At 44.7% G+C, this 18,482-nt stretch overlaps 1 protein-coding gene across 1 annotated transcript in view; it reads left to right on the forward strand.

Moving 5' to 3' along the window:
• WDR11 (WD repeat domain 11) overlaps positions 1-18,482 on the forward strand; it is a 251,037-nt gene that overhangs the window by 39,174 nt on the left and 193,381 nt on the right. Inside the window, exons 4-8 of the mRNA XM_063961836.1 lie at positions 1,428-1,601; positions 1,696-1,882; positions 4,882-5,047; positions 5,937-6,051; positions 16,646-16,844. Of these exons, the coding sequence (XP_063817906.1) occupies positions 1,428-1,601; positions 1,696-1,882; positions 4,882-5,047; positions 5,937-6,051; positions 16,646-16,844 (841 nt within the window). The remainder of the gene's footprint in view (positions 1-1,427; positions 1,602-1,695; positions 1,883-4,881; positions 5,048-5,936; positions 6,052-16,645; positions 16,845-18,482) is intronic.

Genomic DNA, 18,482 nt, shown 5'->3' on the forward strand with positions numbered 1-18,482 from the left:
TGTATGAGGACATATGTGTACCTCAGAAACAACCCCATGGAGTTTAGAAATTACACATAAGTCACTTTGTACACATATGTACAAATGTTGCAAATCAAATTGATCAGTGCAATCTAAGTTGTTTTGCCACTTCCAGTTATTTGTGTGAATAAGACACAAAAGAAAAAACGCTTGGTGCGGCCGACGCACACTGGACCTGGGGAACCGAGGAGGGCTGTTTGACGATACAGAAGCTACAGTGTATGAGGATGCATCTGTAACTACTTAAAATAGGCCAGATTTTCAGGAATGTTCTGACCATTTGTAGACAAACATATCAAAATTATGTCATATTGAAGTACAGCTGTATTTTAAAACTAACTTATTGCCATAGGCTAATTATTATCTACAGTAAACTACTTTTTTATGATGTTTACTAATTGCGCCATAAAGATTTACACTTCTAATCATCCTGTTTTTTTCTTTTGGATGCAAATGAGTGAGGAGATTCTAAAATGAAAGATGGCAGCTGTCATAGTCGCTTTCAGGAGAGAATAGGCTTGGTGATTACAAGTCTTTGTTTTTACAACAAGATATCACTTCTATAAATCTGTGTCAGATGCTTTAAAGAGTCTTGTCGTCTGTTCTGTGGGTATAATATGTCGTTGTAAAGAGTATCCTAATTCCCATGGCAAAATGTAGCACGTAGCATCATCCCAGTTCTTGCTCTGTTTTGTTTTATGTCATGTAGATTTTTTTATGTTATTTTTGGAACAATGGGGGTCATTCCGAGTTGTTCGCTCGGTAAAAATCTTCGCATCGCAGCGATTTTCCACTTAATGCGCATGCGCAATGTCCGCACTGTGACTGCGCCAAGTAAATTTTCTATGCAGGTAGGAATTTTACTCACGGCATTTTCATTGTTCTGGCGATCGTAATGTGATTGACAGGAAATGGGTGTTACTGGGCGGAAACAGGCCGTTTTATGGGCGTGTGGGAAAAAACGCTACCGTTTCCGGAAAAAACGCAGGAGTGGCCGGAGAAACGGGGGAGTGTCTGGGCGAACGCTGGGTGTGTTTGTGACGTCAAACCAGGAACGACAAGCACTGAAATGATCGCAGATGCCGAGTAAGTCTGAAGCTACTCAGAAACTGCTACGAGGTGTGTAATCGCAATATTGCGAATACTTCGTTCGCAATTTTAAGATGCTAAGATTCAATCCCAGTAGGCGGCGGCTTAGCATGAGCAAATCTGCTAAAATCCGCTTGCGAGCGAACAACTCGGAATGACCCCCAATATTTTTTAGCTCTTTTATTGCGCTTTTGGAATCTTAAGCAGTCTAATTACTAGTAGCAGCCTTGTGTACTATTTGGAGGTAGTTGGCTTTCATCGATCTATTTATGCTTCTGCCTCCCACTCCCATAACGTATTATATGTCCCGAATGCAGACATGCAGTGGTTATGGAGCCAGGATGCATCCCGCGATCTGCTGCTGGCTGTGCATCCTCCCAATCTCATTGTGCTATGGAACGCGGACACTGGGACCAAACTTTGGAAGAAGAGCTACGCAGAGAACATCCTGACCTTCTCCTTCAACCCTTTCCAACCTTCCCAACTTGCCTGTGAGTATCAGTCATGAAATGCAGAAGGTGAGATGATTAAGCCTATTTACTGTATGCCATTGTTACCAAAAACATTGCACTTTATCTCCCCCAGTGCTGACCAGTGAGGGCATCGTGTTTGTCTCTGACTTTTCTCCGTCTAAGCCTCCAACCAGCAGCGGAAGGAAAGTCTATATCTCCAGCCCTCACGCCAGCCCCGCACATGCCAAACCTGTGACTGCTACAGGTGCCAAGAAAGCATTAAACAAGGTTAAGATTCTCATTACCAATGAGAAGCCCAGGTGGGTGTAACCCGCATCAGTGTATTTTCTCCTCACAAAATGTCTCTGACCAGATAAAACGATTTTGACACTGCGCAGTGAGACATATTTATTTGTCCTGTTTTATTCAAATAGTCCTGGTGCTAACCCACTTCCACAGTGCTGTAAGTTGTTGTCGCATAGGCTTCATAATTATGGATCTACATTTAAAGGCATACAGGGGTAGATGTATTATGTCGGGGGGAAGTGGTATCTATATTATGTGCACTGATACCCCTTTTCCCCCATGTATGACAGGGGCGCTGTGCAACTATCAGGGTGTGAAAAAATCAATATATATATATATATATATATATATATATATATATATATATTTTTTTTTTTTTAAATCGTGATTTAAATCAAGTTGATTTTAATCAGCACACCCTGACAGCCATAGATTTTGACAGCTGCTGTCCCTGGCTGCGGCGGCTGCTGTCTTTGAGCTGCATGTGAGATATCCTGAGACTTGCGAAATCTCGTGCATGCCCAGTGAGCTGGCTGGGGGGGAGAGACGCAGCACATCAGCACTAGGCTGATGCTCTGTGGCCACTGACAGTCATCGCCGGAGGGGGGAGTTTTCACTCCCCCTCTCCAGCAGCCAAGATGTTAATACGTCTCTGCAAGAGTGCTTTCCGCTTTACCTTGGTAAAGAGGCGAATCGGGAAGAGTGATACCGACATGATATGTGCCGGTATCATACATTTACTCCACGGTACCTTATTGTTCCCTTTTGTGCTTGTGTAATATAAATATTAAGGGTTAAAGGTGTGGAAAAATAAAGTTATTTAGCTCTTCTTATGTTGTTACTAAGCTTGCTGACAGAGCTCATTGTCCACAAGTCATTTTTATTTTGTGTTTCCTACACCTTGTTTCCTCCCAAAGCCCTTCTGTAATTTTGTGTTTGTGTGGTGTGCAATGTAGCGACGTTTTCACAATGTGATACCTCAAAACCACATTACCACACTTCACTGATTAATTTGACATGCAACATTTGTATATCTGTGTGCGAGACCTAATCTGTATACGAAGTGCTACAATGCAACGGCCATGGCTTTTTTTTTTCTTAGCCAAATTCAATTGTGATTCATATACAGATTCAGACTCGTATATCTGCGTGCAACCATGTGTTATGTATCAAATTAATCAGCGCCGTCTCATGAAGCGGTTTTGTTGCGTCGCGAAAAAGATAGTACATCGCACGTCATGGCTTACTCGCACCAGGCAACTTAATTTAAAAGGATAAGGCTGTAAATGTTTCATTAAGTGAAGAGTCCCAGTGCTGACTACAGGGACACAGTTTGGTTTTCTGTTGATCAGACTTCCCAAAAGTAGCACCAGACCCAACAATGGGGTAAATTTAGGTGGGAGTTTTTTTTAGAACTGGGGCTGTTGCTCATAGCAACCAATCAGATTCTACTTAATATTTATCTATCTCAAAGGTTCTCAAACGCAGTCCTCAAGGCACCCCAACAGTCCAGGTTTTAGATATATCCATTGCTCAGCACAGATGGTTCAATCAAACTGGCTGAGGTACTAACTAAGTCACCTGTGGCCAAGCATGGATATACTTAAAACTTGGACCGCTGGGGTGCCTTGAGAACCGCGTTTGAGAACCTCTGATCTAGCTGCTTCTAGAAGATAATAGATATAATCTGATTGGTTGCTATGGGCAACATCACCAGTTCTAAAAGAAACCCTCCCACTTAGGGTAAATTTACTAACGTCTATTATGAGAGGGTAACATAGTCTAGTGAGTGATGTGGAGATTAGAAGTAAAAAAAAGGAAAGACGTTACCCTATTAAAATATTAACACCCTAAGATAAAGGGGCAGATGTATTAAGCCTGAAGAAGTGATAAAGCAGTGATAAGTGCAAGGTAGTAACGCACCAGACAATCAGCTCCAATGTGTAAATTGACAGTTAGGAGCTGATTAGCTGGCGCATTATCACCTTCCACTTATTACTGCTTTATCACTTCTCCAGGATTAATACATCTGCCCCCTAAGTACTTTATAATAATGATAACAAAGGTGATTTAAAACTGCAGAATTTAGTAATGTAAAAATATTCAGTATATTCAAAAGTGGATTCAGTATGACTGACTGCAGAACGGGAACCCTGAAGTGTGAAATCCTGGCTAGGGTGAGGTAAGTATGTTCCCCCCTCTCCCCTTACCCCTTCCGACAGCTGGCATCTTAAACGCATCCCTTCGAGAGTATAAGGACAAGCAGAAGGCAATGCGGCTTCAGTGAAATAAACCTGTTAATGGGGATACAAAAACATAAATGTATGTCATGGAGCTTCCTCATGGACATCCTTAGGAATTAATCAGCCTGGGTAAAAAATATGTAATAATGAACAATAACGTGCCTGCATGTAATAATAAATAATATACATTAATAAATGTCAGTGAAAATGCTAATGATATACATGTAAAATAGTGTTCTTTAAAATGACAGAGAAAGCCATGTAAGTTCACCAAATGAAATGGAAGGTAATTGATTTAGAAGTGCATGCCAAATACTGTGGTAATAAATTGTCTAAGGGAATAATAAATTGTATGACGGACAGATAACCCCCTGTATAGAAGGATCAACTGCCGGTAGCCTGATGGCAGTGTGTTCAGCACCATCAGGTGATGATGGCAGAAATGGAGCACTGTTAATCGATATAAACAGCATTGATTGATTGATTGATAATTAGGTGTATGAGTTACTGTACCTGTCTCTGACTAGCAGAGTAACTGAGCTTTCTGGCACACCCGCCTCACTTCATGTAATGTAACACAGTCAGATTATGATGAATAAACTAAGAAATTACCATGCAATGTGAAAAATGAAGAGAAAGCTAAACAAAACCGATGTACAGTAGCACATGGATGAAAATCCACCTGTGTGATACATGTCTGTAATGTAAGATGCTGGCACTGCTGTAAGTGGTTGCTGCATTCTGTAACAAGCTGTTCATTAATTTTGCAGTGCTGAGGCCGTAACACTGAACGAGTGCCTGCAACTGTCTTACTTGCCTTCCAAACGCAACCACATGCTGCTGCTGTATCCCAGGGAAATCCTCATCTTGGATCTAGAGGTGAACCAGACTGTGGGCGTTGTAGCTATTGAGAGGACCGGAGTCCCTTTCCTGCAGGTATAATCATTACATAGTTGCCTATAATGCATTGGTCACATAACGCAAAGCTCCACTCATGTGAACCTGATATAGTTGTGGCTAATACTAATCTCTTCAACGAAGCTACAGTGAAAGACTTGCAGAGCTCAGGCTAACATTTCGTTTAAACATTACAGATTTGCAAAAGATGGGAAAGACCCCTTCATATACAGATGTGTCCTCATACACTATTGCTGCAGTTGTGCCATCCCTTCCCGACACGCCAGGTTGGCTGAGCGTCCATTTCAGGTCTTTTTCGACAAAATGTGTGCCTTAATTGCTATGTACCAAAACCCACGCCACAATTCTGCGCTGATTAATCTGACAATGCGCCACTTGTATATCTGTGGGAATGAATCTGAATCTGTGTACGAAGTGCTACGATGCAGCTGCAGCGTTTCTTCACACCAAGTTCTGTTGTGCTTCATGTACACTTTCAGACTCTGTCAGACATAGATCACATCTCAAATTAAAGTTCAGTTTCGTGAAGCGGTTTTGTTGCATTGCAATTCAGTCACACATTAGGGTGAAAAAGGCTTGAAAAAGACGTTTGTCACAGGCCGAGCCGCATGGGACCTGGCACTCCGGGCAGGTATGTTTGGTGTAACTGGAGCAATAGTGTATGAGGACACATGTATATGAAGGGTTGTCATATCACGTTGTAATAAGATACACATTTGGGTGAAAAGAAAAAACCTGCTACACCGCTTGGCGCAGCTTACTCACGTCAGGCGTCTTGCGCTGCATGGCATATTGAGGCAAGGTGATTGAAGATACATCTGTAACTTCTTTTGTTCTATTGCTTGGTTTCGCTGTGATACTTTGTAATGTGCCCAGTCGCTCCTCAGTGTGATACTTCATTGTCTAGGTGAGCCCGTGCTTCCAGAGGGACGTCCTCTTCTGCCTGCATGAAAATGGCTGTATTACCCTGCGTGTGGGTAGACAAAGCTGCGGAAGCTCAGGAGCGCCACATGATGACGCAGGTGAAGTGGAATTGTCAGAGACGTATTTACATAGTTTACACGAGAGATTCTTATTCCATGATCTCAATAACCTCTTACAGCTATTAGATTTTTATTCCAAGTTTGTATATACAGCTCGTTTGTATTCCTTCTTAGTGACAGTAGATTTAAATCTGTACTGTGCAAAGTTAGAAAAAGCTACACTGGGGAGTGAAGAGTCTGTCTCCATGAAAGTGTACTAGAGGAGTGTGCACAAGGCTTATTACACTGAGCTATGGGATGTGGATGGCGGGAAGAGTCTCTCTCACTGACTGCGTACTACAGGAGTGTGCGCATGGCTTATTACACTGAGCTATGGGGTGTGGATGGCAGGAAGAGTCTCTCTCACTGACTGTGTACTAGAGGAGTGTGCGCAAGGCTTATTACACTGAGCTATGGGGTATGGATGGCAGGAAGAGTCTCTCTCACTAATTGTGTACTAGGGGAGTGTGCGCATGGCTTATTGCACTGAGCTATGAGGTGTGGATGGCAGGAAGAGTCTCTCTCACTGACTGTGTACTAGAGGAGTGTGCACAAGGCTTATTACACTGAGCTATGGGGTGTGGATGGCAGGAAGAGTCTCACTGACTGTACTAGAGGAGTGTGCGCATGGCTTATTACACTGAGCTATGAGGTGTGGATGGCAGGAAGAGTCTCTCTCATTGACTGTACTAGAGGAGTGTGCGCATGGCTTATTACACTGAGCTATGGGGTGTGGATGGCAGGGAGAGTCTCTCTCACTGACTGTGTAATAGAGGAGTGTGCGCATGGCTTATTACACTGAGCTGTGGGGTGTGGATGGCAGGAAGAGTCTCTCTCACTGACTGTAATAGGGGAATGAGCAGAAGGCTTATTATACTGAGCTATGGGATGTGGATGGCAGGAAGAGTCTCTCTCGCTGACTGTGTACTAAGGGAGTGTGCACAAGGCTTATTACACTGAGCTATGAGGTGTGGATGGCAGGAAGAGTTTCTCTCACTGACTGTGTACTAGAGGAGTGTGCACAAGGCTTATTACACTGAGCAATGAGGTGCGGATGGCAGGAAGAGTCTTGGGTGCCCACATCAAGTATTTCTTTCCACTTACAGTCATGTGACCTTTCAGTCCCTTCACTAAGGTGGTCCTAACCACTAAATCCTGTTTATTTAGGGGGGATCCTTTTATACTTCGGTGACAAAGGGGAAGATTTATGAAACCTTGTAAAGAGGAAGTGGTGGTATTTCCCATAGCAGCCAATGTAATTCTAGCTATCATTTACCTAGTACAGTCTATGAAATCATAGCTAGAACCCGATTTGATGACATGGGCAACACCTCCACTTGTCCTTTTTTAGAAGGTTTGATAAATCTCACCCCAAGTTTTATTTTTACAACATGGTAATGCATCAGTATATATATATATATATATATATATATATATATTAGTACTTTGCAAAAGTTTTAGGCAGGTGTGGGAAAAATGCTGCATAGTAGGAATTCTTTCAAAAATGGAATTGTTAATAGTTTTTCCTGCAGCGGGGCACACTGGGACTCGACAGGGAATACATTGGGGTGTAGAGTTGGATCTTGATCCGAGGCACCAACAGGCTAAAGCTTTGACTGTTCCCAGGATGCACTGCAACGCCTCCTCTATAACCCCGCCTCCAGGCACCAATGCTCAGTTTGTAAATTGGTGCGTGCAGAGCAGGTCACGAACAGGTGGGGCAGCGCTAGGCATCCCTGAAAAGAGCTTTTAAGAAGACTTCAAGGGCCGCAGCACTTTCTATGTCTTTATGATATTCTGTGCTGCGGCTCTATCACCTCCCGGGTACTTGCAGCGGAGGCGCACCACCGCTGGCGTTCTCCAGGATCGCGTGCTGCATATCAGGGAGGAGGTAAAAGGGTGCCCCAAGAGGGACCCCCCAGTTAATCGCAGTCCGGTCGCGGTCCCAGGAGACTGAGCGCGCCGCTGGCTTGGAAACTGTACTGCACAGGGACTCCACTATATCCACCAGGGCAAGGTAGCACAGGTTGGATTTACTAAAATCCGTTTGATATAGACTCCACAGTACCCGGTGGTGAGGACCAGTATAGGGGATAAGGCATTGACCTGTAGACCCTCCCACAGCTCTGTACTGCTGGTATTCCCGCCCTGGAGCTGCATTTCACTCTCCCTCACTCCCTGACAGAGATTTTGGCGCCATCTTCACTACTAGCTGGGCTGATCTCCGGGACTGCTGGGCACTGTCTCCTCTGTAAAGCCGCCTGTCTCATCAGCGCTGTGCATTTACAGGCACTTAAGTATTCTACATGTCATTTTAGACAGTGTTAGTTAAGAACAAGTGTACTGCTATCTGAATATTTAGTACAAGTATTCTGTGATATACATCCAGTATCTACTGTGCATTGTTCTATCTATACTCATACACATTTATATGTAAATTTACTAGTCCAGTGCAGTTTTATTGTTTATATGTAAGAAGAGCTACCAAACTACTAATTATTTTCAATTTGTTGACAGCATTAATTACTTAATAACTATATATATACACTGCTCAAAAAAATAAAGGGAACACTAAAATAACACATCCTAGATCTGAATGAATGAAATATTCTTATTAAATACTTTGTTCTTTACATAGTTGAATGTGTTGACAACAAAATCACACAAAAATTATCAATGGAAATCAAATTTATTAACCCACGGAGGTCTGGATTTGGAGTCACCCTCAAAATTAAAGTGGAAAAACACACTACAGGCTGATCCAACTTTGATGTAATGTCCTTAAAACAAGTCAAACTGAGGCTCAGTAGTGTGTGTGGTCTCCACGTGCCTGTATGACCTCCCTACAACCCACACAAGTGGCTCAGGTAGTGCAGCTCATCCAGGATGGCACATCAATGCGAGCTGTGGCAAGAAGGTTTGCTGTGTCGGTCAGCGTAGTGTCCAGAGCATGGAGGCGCTACCAGGAGATAGGCCAGTACATCAGGAGACGTGGAGGAGGCCGTAGGAGGGCAACAATCCAGCAGCAGGACCGCTACCTCCGCCTTTGTGCAAGGAGGAACAGGAGGAGCACTGCCAGAGCCCTGCAAAATGACCTCCAGCAAGCCACAAATGTGCATGTGTCTACTCAAACGATCAGAAACAGACTCCATGAGGGTGGTATGAGGGCCCAACGTCCACAGGTGGGGGTTGTGCTTACGGCCCAACACCGTGCAGGACGTTTGGCATTTGCCAGAGAACACCAAGATTGGCAAATTCGCCACTGGCGCCCTGTGCTCTTCACAGATGAAAGCAGGTTCTCACTGAGCACATGTGACAGACGTGACAGAGTCTGGAGACGCCAAGGAGAACGTTCTGCTGTCTGCAACATCCTCCAGCATGACCGGTTTGGCAGTGGGTCAGTAATGGTGTGGGGTGGCATTTCTTTGGGGGGCCGCACAGCTCTCCATGTGCTCGCCAGAGGTAGCCTGAGTGCCATTACGTATTGAGATGAGATCCTCAGACCCCTTGTGAGACCATATGCTGGTGCGGTTGGCCCTGGGTTCCTCCTAATGCAAGACAATGCTAGACCTCATGTGGCTGGAGTGTGTCAGCAGTTCCTGCAAGACGAAGGCATTGATGCTATGGACTGGCCCGCCCGTTCCCCAGACCTGAATCCAATTGAGCACATCTGGGACATCATGTCTCGCTCCATCCACCAATGCTACGTTGCACCACAGACTGTCCAGGAGTTGACGGATGCTTTAGTCCAGGTCTGGGAGGAGATCTCTCAGGAGACCATCCGCCACCTCATCAGGAGCATGCCCAGGCATTTGTAGGGAGGTCATACAGGCACGCAGAGGCCACACACACTACTGAGCCTCATTTTGACTTGTTTTAAGGACATTACATCAAAGTTGGATCAGCCTGTAGTGTGTTTTTCCACTTTAATTTTGAGGGTGACTCCAAATCCAGACCTTCATGGGTTAATAAATTTGATTTCCATTGATCATTTTTGTGTGATTATGTTGTCAGCACATTCACCTATGTAAAGAACAAAGTATTTAATAAGAATATTTCATTCATTCAGATCTAGGATGTGTTATTTTAGTGTTCCCTTTATTTTTTTGAGCAGTGTGTGTATGTATATATATATATATATATATATATATATATATATATGTGTGTGTGTATGTATATATATATATATATATATATATATATATATAATAAGGGATGCAGTGGATAGCACTCCAGGGCTATAATCCTGATGTAACAAATCACAGGCAATACACAAACGGTGCTGTCAACGTTTCAGAGCTTTGACTCTCTTATCAAAACTAAATGCACATATAGAAAAAACATACTTGTATAGCTGTGTACTCCCCACCAGTGCGCCAAAATTCTCGCCATCTCCGGAATTCCGGTGACGTCATAGCCAGTAGTTGGCACCCAGGACCCGCCACAGGGGCGTACAGCGCGGAGTGTGTACCATCACCATGGTGACAACATACAGACATACTACAGAGAGAGCAGTATAGTAAGGCAATAAGCATAACTAGGTACATGCGGTACTAAAAAAAACATAGGATGCAAGCTAACCGTACGAATATCTAGCGCAGGCTGTGGCATGTTAATAATGCTAATGCAGTCATCGTATGCAAATTTATAAGTATTCCTGAAATCAACTCAAAGGTATTCTGACCGATAGCATAACTTATAGAGCGGTCAGAGAGGTCACAAAGTTTAGTGCTCATCAATTTAAGGTAGCACATAGGATATAATTAATAGTCCATCCTGCCGTGATGGAAGGGACTGATCAAGGGTCATACATCTAATCTAGATGAATAGACTGATCAGCAAATCAAACCAGTGCTATCAGAAGTATAGAGATATGTACCTTTAAGGCAACGGAGGGTAAATATTTGTACTATTAAACACAGCAGCAGACCGAACTGGCACGGTCTAGGGGTAGTGACCTTCAATACCAGAATACTACAAATAATTACAAAATAAATGTGTGCAGTGACCTTATAGGAGTGAGGGCATGCATAAATGTGCACACGCCTTACCACACATATTGTGGCAGCAGAGCTTTCACTGGAACACTATTACATGGACACTGACCAACAAACGCAAGTTATAAAAAACATGTAAAAGACAAAGATTCATTGAGTCCCAGAGGGTGAACCGTTTGGAGCACATAAATCCGTCTTGACTCCTTTTGAAGACGGATGCGTCCTCTATTATCACTAAAATAAATCTAAAATAATCTATCCACTATCAGATATCGTATTATGATGAAAGTCCCTGAAATGCCGGGTCACCGGTTGATCAATCTTTACCCTCAATTGCTGCACGTACACTTGACCTACAGTATGTTGGGTCATTTTCTCTTCCATTTGTTACCCACATACAGTAGGCTGCAAGGGCATTTGATACTGTACAGTAGACAACATAACGGGTGGTACAAGTCACAGGATGCCGTATCTTAAAGATGTTGCCAGACCTAGGGTGTGCAAAAGTATTGCCGGTTTCTAGAAAACTACAGGTCGTGCACCCTAGACATCGATAGTTGCCCGCCTTCCTGCTGAGAAAGTGTGTCGATTGTATATCAAATGCCCTTTCAGCCTACTGTATGTGGGTAAAACCACTAGACAAATGAAAGAGAGAATGACCAAACCGACAAAACCAAGTCCCCAAACCGAATGGTTCCTCCCGGCCCATTCTCAACCTCAAATCTTTGAACAAGTTTGTGAGGGTCTCCAAGTTTCGTATGGAGACCCTTCATTCTATTGTCCTGGCTTTGGAACCAGGGGACTATATGGTATCCCTGGATATACAGGATGCTTACCTGCATATCCCTATTGCCATGTCACATCAGCAATACCTGCGGTTTGCTATTGGCAATCTCCATTACCAATTCTGGGCCTTACCGGTTGGTCTGACCATGGCTCCGCGAATTTTCACCAATATCATGGCAGTTATAACGGCTTCACTCCACCATCGGGGCATCAGGATCCTGCCGTATCTGGATGACCTGCTGATCCCGGCCAATTCCCCAGAAGTTCTCCTCCGTCATTTGGATCTGACGGTCCTGTTTCTGCAAGCCCACGGGTGGCTCATCAACTGGAAGAAATCGTCCCTGGTCCCTGCCCAGAGCAAGTTGCATCGGGGAGCGTTGTTGGACACACACAGCCAGAGATTGTTTTTGTCACAGGAGAAAGTCCTGAAGCTTCAGAACAAGATACGTTGCTTCCTCTCTCGTCCGCGTGTGTCGATACACTCGGCGATGCAAGTACTAGGTATCATGGTGTCGGCTTTCGACATGGAGTATGCTCAATTTCATTCCCGCCCTCTACAGAAACTGATTCTTGCCAAGTGGGACGGTCTGCCTCAACGGATCAGGTCTCAAATGATCTCCTTGTCTCCGGAGGTCCGTCTGTCACTGACCTGGTGGCTGCAGGACAAACGATTGAGCAGGGGTCGTCCCTTCTGGATCTCCAACTGGGTCATTCAGACAACGGATGCCAGTCTGAGGGGTTTGGGCGCGTGTTGGAGCAACATTCTCTTCAGGATCGGTGGACCAGGGAGGAGTCTCTCCTCCCGATAAACATTCTGGAATTGCGGGCAGTGTTCAATGCTCTGAAACTGGCCCGGCATCTGGTACTGAACAGGCCTGTTAAAGGACAGTCAGACAACGCCACCATGGTGGCGTACATAAATCATCAAGGCGGCACTCGAAGCCGCATGGCAATGATGGAAGTGTCAAAGATTCTTCAATGGGCTGAACGCCATCTACCAGCCATATCGGCAGTGTTCCTTCCGGGGGTCCTCAACTGGGAAGCTGACTTCCTCAGTCATCAGGATGTACACGCCGGAGAGTGGAGCCTTCATCCAGAAGTATTTCAACTCCTAGTGGACAAGTGGGGCCTACCAGATGTAGACCTGATGGCGTCTCGACACAATCACAAGGTTCTGGTCTTCGGAGCAAGAACAAGCGGCGTTCGTTGACGCACTGGCAATTCTATGGAACTTTTGGCTGCCGTACATGTTCCCACCGGTGTCACTCCTGCCCAGAGTAGTGAGGAAGTTCAAGCAAGAAGGAGGAATCCTTCTTCTAATAGCTCCAGCGTGGCCCAGACGGCATTGGTTCTCAGACCTACTGGATCTCTCGCTAGAGCGTTTTCTTCCACTTCCGCAAAGACCAGACCTCCTCCTTCAGGGCCCTTGTGTTTACCAGGATTTGGCCCGACTGGCTTTGACGGCGTGGCTCTTGAAGCTTCCGTACTGAGGGACAAAGGATTTTCTGAGGCGGTCATTCAAACTATGTTGAAGGCCCGTAAGCCGGCTTCTGCTCAGATTTACCATAGGGTCTGGACTGCTTACTTTGCTTGGTGCGCATCTAATAATCATGACGTTTACAAGTTTAGTACGGCCAAACTTTAGGCCTTCCTACAACAGGGCCTGGACTTGGGCCTTCGGCTGGCCTCCCTCAAGGTTAATATTTCTGCCTTGTCGGTATGGTTTCAGAGAAAAATTGCTACTCTGCCTGATGTTCATACATTCACTCAGGGTGTTTTACGGATTCAACCTCCCTGTGTCCCACTTGTGGCTCCTTGGGATTTGTTGGTGGTTCTGGAGGCGCTGCAAGAGTCTCTGTTTAAACTTCTTGAATCTCCGGACCTTAAGTGGCTTTCCCTTAAGGTCTTGTTTCTGCTGGCTATTGCCTCTGCTAGATAGGTATCATATTTGGGTGCCTTGTCTTGTAGGCCCCCTTATCTGATTTTTCACCGTGACCGGGCGGTTCTTCGAACGCTCCCTGGTTATCTACCTAAGGTGGTGTCTTCTTTCCACCTTAACCAGGAAATTGTGGTTCCAGCCTTTGTCTCTTTGGATTTATCCTCCAAACAGCGGTCTTTGGATGTGGTACAGGCTCTCTCTGTATCTATGTGGGTGGCCTGCTAACAAGCAGACCTTGGCCAGATGGATTAGAATGGTGATTGCACATGCTTATGTACAGGCTGGCCTTCCAGCTCCTGCTACCATCAAAGCCCATTCTACTCAGTCTGTTGGACCTTCTAGGGCGGCCCGCCGTGGTGCGACCCTTGAACAATTGTGCAAGGTGGCTATGTGGTCCTCAGTGAACACGTTCATAAGGTTCTATGCCTTCGATACTTCCGACTCCCAGGATGCTTCCTTTGGACGTTTCTTGTGCCCGCTACAGTGCGTCCCCTCCCATAAGGAACTGCTTTAGGACATCCCTGATGTTATTCACTGTGGAATACCAGTGTACCCCACTGCAGAAAAGGGGATTTATGGTAAGAACTTACCCTTGTTAAATCTCTTTCTGCGAGGTACACTGAATTCCACAGGGCGCCAACCCTGATGCACTTAGCTTCTTTGGGTTGGTATGGCATTACCGCTGATACCTTCTCCTGTCGTGGGAATGTGGTGCACGTGGCTACTAACTGTTGTCGTCTCTTTTACCTGCTACTGCATTGGACTGGTTAACAAAACTGAGCTCCTGTGCACGGAGGCGGGATTATAGAGGAGGCAGCGCCGAGCATCTTGGGAACAGTCAAAGCTCTTAGCTTTTTGGTGCCTCGGATCAAGATCCTACTCTATACCCTGATGTTATTCCCTGTGGATACCAGTGTACCTCGCAGAAAGGGATTTAACAAGGGTAAGTTCTTACCATAAATCTCCTTTTTACGGTGGCCAGCCGTGAATGACACAGCAGCACAGTGATGCAATCACAAGTCTGTGTCTCCTGCTGCTGCTGCAGGAGGAGTAGGTGGCCTAAGAGAACCCATGCGGACACCAAGAGATAATCTATAAGATATTCGTCATCAGAGCTGGTTACTGTGCTCCTTCCTTGCATTGGTATGATTGACATACTGAGTCTGCTGCAGTGCAGCTACACTGAAAGTTAGTTATAGCTTATGTAGTTACTTTTACGTTATATGAGACTTTTCTCATTCTGCAAATTTATACTCAACATTGTTTTTTTGTGACTGTCACTGACCTAGGGTTCTGCTTCCACTCTATGCGATTTCCCTGCTCCCGTTGCGCCCTTTATATGTGAACACCCTTCAACCACTGTCTGTATATAATCTCCCTTCTTCCAGTGTATGTTATCACCTTGCTGTCTCTGTTCCCTCACTGTATATAATCTCCCTATACTTCTGCCCTCCTCCCCCACTTTGTGTTCACATCACTCTGCATCCACTGTATGTAATCACACTGCAGCCACTTTTTCCTCTGATCTGATCGCAATGCGCCCACTGCATCCTGCCATCCCTCACTGCATGTGTTCCCTCACCTCCCACACTGTATGTGATCAACCTGCTCCCACACTCCCTTCACTGTATGTAAATTAACTTCTATCTGCAGTAAAACAGGGCATTCTGCAGGTTGCAGTAATACCCTTGTGCAGGGGCAGGCAACAGCAAAAAAAAGGGACTAGGAGTGTGTTATCTGCCAGGTGGCAGGGGCTAGTGATGGGTGGGGTGGGGAGAGAGTTATGGAGGCGAGATCCACCACATCACTAGGGCCACTTTAAGCACTGGTGGGGGTGAAACCAACCTGATTTTGCCATGTAAATGAGTGCTTTAAAATAACAGGATGACTCACACGAAGTCTTGCACCTCTTGCTTCTCCCTGGCGTTTACAGTCCCCCCAGCGAGTATATAAAGTGTGGCATGCTGCAGATATGAGCAATGAACAGTTAATCACATCAATGCTGATATTTCTGGCCAGGCAGATAATCCAGAACACTAAATCACACCAGATGGTAGAAGGCCAGTGATGCAAAGATTATGAGTAAGGAAATACGGTTTGTGTGTGCCTAGCTCCCCACTCTGAGCATTATTGCATTCTCTCACATAGGATCATGACATAAAGATTAATCACCTGTCCTAATACTAATGCTCTCAGTGTTTTATCACCATGGTAACTGAAGGAGGCATGCAAAAAAAATAAAAATAAAGCAAAATGAAATAAAAAGAAAGGGCAGCAGCATTAATTTTATATAGTGCAACAGCTGCGGAGGTGCCAAACACCAGCATGGGAGGCAATGAGCACAAACCATTCTCTGAAGAATTAATGGAGATTCTAGGACACCTGCAGATCAGACTCACTGGCAGAGCCAGATTCCCGGAGCTTGAATTAGCAGTCCTCCCATCCGCATATTATTTGTGCTCCCCAAGTCCTGTATGTACAGCTTTTGCAAGTCGTACTCCTATCTGCTCTCAGCCATTTGCACGTCCAGAACAGAAAAGCGTCTCAAAACTCCAATGGGACTCAGGCCTGAAATTATACGTTTTTCTTTTTAAATTAAATGGCAAGGAAAAATCATGCTGCAGGCACAATACTTTAGTCCTTGGAAATCATTGTAATTATAATGGCAATAGATGCAAAAATGTTTATAAATGACACAGAAAAAAGTCTGCGAGCTGCTGTGTTCTGAGCTGAGCAAATTAATCACTGTGGGTAATTTAAATATCTGAATTCATCATTCTCACCATGCATGTGGAGTGTGACTGGTGGAAACTAGGTGAAATCTCCAGTGGAAATCTACACTCCGAACTAATTTTGTCCTTTCTTCTGCCAGAATCGGATTCAGTGCCAGAGATGACTTATGATCTGCGCTGCCAGTGTGACGCCATCCGGGTAACTAAGACGGTTCGTCCTTACAGTGTAACCTGCAACCCTATTAACGAGAATGCTGTAGCACTTATCATCAGTGATGGTCGGCTCATGATATGGGAGCTGAAGTCCATCATGCCCGGGAGGAAGATACACAGTGCCAGGTTGTGACTCTTATATCTTAAAGGATTTATTTATTTACTTTATTTATTTATTTATTTGACATTTTCTTATGTACACGTTGCCAAAAGAGTAGTAAAATTGAAAGATTTTTTTTTCCTACACATACCATACTCCAGGTCTCTGTTAATGGTTAAGTGATCGTTTTCGAGGTTAATTAGCTGATAACACTTGGTCCAAAACAATTGTATCGGCTCCAATTTGCTGGTTGTGACACGAATCCACCAATATACCGTAGCTGCTAGGCTTAAAGCACCCACTAGTTTTGAGGGAAAACCTGGTTGTGTCTGCCGATACCACATAACTGATGAATACTTTTATTTATTTATTTTTTTACAAAAATATCTTTAGATATTACTGTATCTATTATAAATACTTCATTCAAAAATGTATTTAACTATTTTGGTAAAGCCTAGGGGTGTCTAGCGCCACCCTGGTGGCAGTGTGCTGTAACATTACTCTTCACCGCTGTAGCGTTTTCCCTTCTCCATTGTAACCGTATATTAGGGGTATTCAGCATGCTGCCATCCAGCTGCTGTGGAACTACATATCCTAGCATGCCCTGCCACCTTTTTGCCATTAGGGCATGCTGGTCATGCAGGGATGCACAGTCTCATAGACCCTCATTGTAACATTACATCACCTTTCCAGTGGCTTTATTATAAGTAACCTATAAGCCCCATGCAGCAGTAGATCATGCAGTTGGTGAAAGGGGTGGTATTCATGTGACCGGCGGTCAGCCTTACTACACCCGGTGAAAGGACTGTGCAAATTAAAGTTAAGTCAGGAGGGGTCATAGCAATCAATACAGTGGCTACAGAGTCTCTGCAGTAACCATGGATGTTGACAAAATCTCACCGCTGAGAAAGTCCTAGGAGAATAAATAAGGAAAGATAAATAAGGGGAGCAACCTGTTGCATGAGAGGGGATGGAGCCCTGCAGTGTGATTCACCAGTCCAAGCTTAGATCTAGACTCCTGTGAGGCCCTCCTGCAGTCGCTGTTTGATGGGATCTTGTGGCAGGTCTCTGATAAAGTCTCCATACCAGTGAGCAGCTGATTAAAAAAAGGAGCTCAAAGGTGACTGCAAGTCTCTTGGTGAGCAAGGATATTGATGTTCGGTGGTACTTCCGATACGACTCATGTCATCAATGAGCTCCGCTTCATAACATACTGATGTTTGCTGGCAGTGTGTACAAGTAAGGTGGATCTAGCATCTGTGCACAGTGATTCCTGTTCTGAGTTACAGATCTGCACCAGAGATTACACTGTTATTTATTTTATTTATTAACACTTTGTTATATAGCGCAGCATATTCCGTTGTGCTTTACAATTAGGACAACAGTAACAGAACAAATTGTCCAAAAAACAGACCGATATAGAGGTAGGAGGGCCCTGATCGCAAGCTTGCAATCTATAGCCTGCAGTCAGGAGAGTAATAGGCTGCAGGTAAGTGCAGGGCTACAGAGTACCCCAGACTTGGCTCAGGATGGCAGCAGATCATTTGTGTGATTTTAGTGGTCACATACTGCTAATTCACACCTCGGGTATAGACCAGCAACAGGAAATCTGTTCTACTCAGGTGGAGAACTTTTTTCCTCTTTAAAATACCCAGGGGACGGAG

The sequence above is a fragment of the Pseudophryne corroboree genome, chromosome 3 (genome assembly GCF_028390025.1).
Source record: "Pseudophryne corroboree isolate aPseCor3 chromosome 3, aPseCor3.hap2, whole genome shotgun sequence".
In the NCBI taxonomy this organism is placed as follows: Eukaryota; Metazoa; Chordata; class Amphibia; order Anura; family Myobatrachidae; genus Pseudophryne; species Pseudophryne corroboree.